The sequence below is a fragment of the Fundulus heteroclitus genome, chromosome 22 (assembly GCF_011125445.2).
Source record: "Fundulus heteroclitus isolate FHET01 chromosome 22, MU-UCD_Fhet_4.1, whole genome shotgun sequence".
Lineage (NCBI taxonomy): Eukaryota > Metazoa > Chordata > Actinopteri > Cyprinodontiformes > Fundulidae > Fundulus > Fundulus heteroclitus.
In genome coordinates, this window is record NC_046382.1 from 22,184,641 (window position 1) to 22,189,008 (window position 4,368).

At 42.6% G+C, this 4,368-nt stretch overlaps 1 protein-coding gene across 1 annotated transcript; it reads right to left on the reverse strand.

Moving 5' to 3' along the window:
* Window positions 1-1,944: 1,944 nt before the first annotated feature.
* On the reverse strand, window positions 1,945-4,122 carry LOC118557060 (mitoferrin-2-like). The gene is made up of 2 exons (XM_036126048.1): window positions 4,113-4,122; window positions 1,945-3,652 (listed from the first exon to the last, which is right to left on the reverse strand). Exons 1-2 carry the CDS (start codon window positions 4,120-4,122, stop codon window positions 2,937-2,939), a joined length of 726 nt encoding a protein of 241 aa, XP_035981941.1. The 3' UTR covers window positions 1,945-2,936.
* Between the last annotated feature and the right edge of the window lie 246 nt (window positions 4,123-4,368).

The following is a 4,368-nucleotide window of genomic DNA, read 5'->3' on the forward strand; positions in this document are numbered from 1 at the left end:
ACTAATGCAAGGTTTTTCTTTACTAGCACTCAATGCAGAGCTAAAGACATCTCATAAAGTCCTCTTGCCACTCAAAATCAAGGAAACAAATGACAAGCTTGTGCGTTTGTTTTGACTGCAAGCCATGTCATCTTTTCAAAAATAAATATGACTCTTGAATGCACCTTCCAGTTCATTACCATCTCCAAGTATTTGGATCAAAATTTACTTTGTCAAGCACCATTTGCTGAATGCCAAAGCTTCACTCTTGCAGTGGTTTGGATGCAGGCTGTGCACCCCACAGGTTCAAGAGCCTTTCATTAAGTCTAGAGGGTCAAAGTTGAAATTTGCACCTGTGCTAAAGACTAAACAACTGTACCTAGCTCAAAATGGATAATAAATAGCTGCAAACTCACTATGACACGCTGGCACAGCTAAAGAGGCTTTGAGAGGACTGGAACTGCCAGATTCTGCAATTTTTAAACGCATACTTTTAGGAGCTGAATATATAAAAATATTTACCTTAGGAGTTTTAACAAAGCAATCTCTGTTACTGGTACCATTTTTATGTGGTAACATTTCAGGCACTTAAGGAGCACCATAGCACTTTATCTACTTTTATTAAAAGCACTTTTTCTGTTTGTTTTGTTGTTCTCTCTTTCTGCTGGAGTAGAAGCAGACTCCAAGCATGTCATCTGGCTTTTTTCCTCTGCTCTATTTTTGTCACCTCTCCCATTTAAGGTTTTGCCTAATTTTTCCTCTCTTCCTTTCTTTCTCTTTTACCTTTCCGTTTCTGTCACCGTTGAATTTGAAATAATCCCAAACTAATATCCAATAAAGTTTTTTGCACGAATATCAAGCGGAGCACTATAGCGAAAGCAGTAACGTTCCACTTGTGAAGGTAAGTCTGTCGGGCTCTTTTTGGCATGAAGAAAGCAATTCTTAGAACTACATTGCCAGACTCTCTCCCTCTAAAAATCACTTTAACAAACACTTTATTCGACACCGCACTTCAAATACACATTTGTATGTCAATAGCAGTTTACGCACAAGAAGTTTTAATTATTTATTGCATACTTCTGAGTATTTTAATAGTGTTTTGTTGCACGCCCTGCAGTGCTGCTCCTCATTGAGAAGTTTAGTAGAAGCAAGTGATAAGAAAAAAAAGTTACCTGGAGGAAAATAAGCTGCTGGTTCTGGTCCACTGGGTTTTCTGAAGTCCACAGTCAGTGCAGTCATCTGCTAGGAAGTTCTAGAGCACTTCAAGCTTCCCTTGCTGACAAGTTGTATGGAGATGATGAATTTATTCTCCAGCAGGACTTGTCACCTGCCCACACTGCCAGAGGTACCAAAAGCTGGTTGAGTGAAGCCTGGTTTTCCTGTTCTTGATTGACCAGCAGGATCCCCTGACCTGAACCATATAGAAAATCTCTGGGCTTTTGTCAAGAGGAAGATGAGAGACACCAAAGCCAACAAGGCAGATGACCTAAAGGCCGCTACCAAAGCAATCTGGGCTTCCATTACATCAGAGCAGCGCCACAGGGTGATGGCCTCTATGCCACGGTGCATTGATGCAGTAATTCATGCTAAAGGAGACCCAACCAAGGATTGAGTGCATAGAAATGGACTTACTGTTCAGAAGTCTAACATTGGTGCTCAAAACATCCTTTTTTGATTGGTTTGATGTGATATTCTAATTTTCTGACAGAGAATTCTGGTCTGTCTTTACCTGTTAGCCATAATCATCAAAAGTATAAGAAATACTTGTTTATTTTATAGTGATTAGTGACAGTAAAATATTTCATTTCACTTTATAATATGACTGGCTAGAAATATTGTATTTTTACACAATATGCACATTTTCTGAGATGTACCTGTACACACTTGTTCCTTCCAGAGTATCCTGCGTCCTGCAGATCTACAGGAGTGTAGACGTCTCATAGGTAAACACATAAAAGGAGAATGTTTCTCTTTTATGAACAGCGAGCAGAGCCCGACTGCTGAAGTTTTATTCAGCGAGTGCAAATCAGTGTCATAGACAGACATTAGCCAGTAAGAATGACAGCTTCAGGTAACGTGTGTGAAATGTTAGGAGTTCAGTTCCTCGTTTGGTCGCAGTAAAAACACAACTGTTGCTGCTGAGCACCAACACTAAGCCTCAGTAGTTCACAAGCTGAAAACAGACCGATCATTACATATTGCAGCAGTAGGGACAAACAAAAATATGTCTAATTAAAAAAAAATTATCAAATAATTATCATAAATAAACACATACAATTAGGGGATTTCTTAGCCAAGTTGTACACTGGGTCATAGTTTTCGACTTTGACATAAGAATTAACAGAACAAATAAATAAGGATTTATTTGAAGCTCAAAAAGTCAAATTGGAGCTTGGAGAATTATTAAATTATTATTAAATATTGATATTCTTTATATAATCAACAAAGACTGGGCTGAAAAGGCTTCCTAAAAAGCATCTGAGTACAGTTAAATGACTGATAACCGATGTATGATTCGAGTAGTATAACAATTTTAAATGTGTTTAGTTGGGGATGCAGCATTTTATATAATGTTCAAAGTGTTTTTTTTTTTGCAAAGCTTGATCTAGCTATAATAAAACTGATGGGGAAAAAAAACAAAGTTCATAAAGCAAAGAAATGACAGATTGACTAGACTGCCCCCTGCTGGCTGCCTGTCCACTTCTCGGTGAGTCTTCTGCTTGAACACAGATTATGTAAATATAAAGAAGCTTTATAATACTGCGAAAATATCGTCTCCTACGACTGAAATGATTAGCAGATCCAAAACTACTAAAAACGGCTATGAAGGTGTCTTTCTTATCTGCCCTGTCTGCGAAGGTTGGGACAACTGAGGCGTATTTAGTCTGGTTCTATGTGCGCATGTGGCCACAGCGAGGGCCAGATCTATACGAGAGGCGATCAAACCCAGGAGGAATCTACACCTCGGCCTTGATATGTTGGATTCTCATATTCTCGTGCTGGTGCTTGGTAAGTCCGTATTTGAAGAACTCGTACACCGACCAGCTGATGGCCGTGGAGGGCATCTGGTAGATGACCCTCGCTTGGACTCCCTTGAAGAAGCCCTGCAGGCCGCCCAGCCTGTAAACCGTCCTGAAGGCGTGGACCAGGCCTGAGATGCGTCTGTGGGCTCCTTGGCTCTGGCCGGAGGAGCTGAGGGCTTGCGACTCCTGGGTGTTGAGCAGGGTCTTGCAGACGTCCAGGGGCGTGGTGGTCGCCGCTGCGATGGCCCCGGCCAGGCCCCCGGACAGCATGTGGGAGGAGGGGTTGTACTGTCTGTGGGGGTTGAGCAGCTCCTGCAGGTACTCGTAGGTCATGAAGTGGAGCACCTGGAAGGGCACGTTCATGGTGAGCTGGGTGGGGTAGCTGCGGTAAAAGGCACCGGGACCCTCTCTTTGCCACACGGCGCGAACACAGTCCAGCACGCCCCGGTAGGGCGACTTGTACATCTGCATGCGCTGCTTCACAACTGGGAGCACGTGGGCAGGTGAGGTGAGGGACGAGAAGGCCGAGGGGGTCCGAGCGATGACGGCACCAAGAGGAAACGGATAAGAAACAAAGCCAGTCAGATGTGAAGGCAAGCGGTTTTCCAATAACAATATGGGTAACACAGAAGCATCAAGTTCAACATCTTCTTACCGTCATAATGTCAACAACAAAAAAAATACTGTGAATGCGTTTTGTTGGGATTTCATGTGACATACTGATACAAAGTACCACAACTAACATAAACAGCATGAGTAGCATAATAGTAACAGCAGGTAAATAGACAGGAGGAAGGAATTTGATTTGTAGTGTTTAAAATATTTTAGAAAAAAAAATCAAAAACAAGGGACATGCATGTATCCAGCCCCTCTTTACTGTGATGCGTCTAAATAAAATCTAGTGCAAGCATCTGCTAGCAGGACATTCAAGACTGACTAACCGCGGACAAAGTCAGGTCTAATGCCGCAGCAAGACTGAGGGAGACGAGACCAAACATGAATTAATCAGAGAAGGTCCAAGGCAACTCTGGATGAGCTCCAGAGACCAACACCTCAGGTGGGAACATCTGTCCAAAGGACAACTATTAGTCCTTTGTATTCCCATCTTACTGGAGTCCATGGGAAACTGGATGGAGCAAAATAAAGCGTAGCCCTTATGCAAAACCTTTACAGGAGCGGAGTGGCACCTTCCAGCAGGATGACAACATACAGCCGGAACTAGAATGTAATTATTTAGATCAAACCATATCCACGAGCATGAGGTAGAATGGCCTAGTCAAAGTCCAGACTAAGCCTGAGCAGCTGTGACTGCAGAACAATGTGGTTCTATCCAGTGCCGACTCAGGCAGACTGAAGATGCACACAA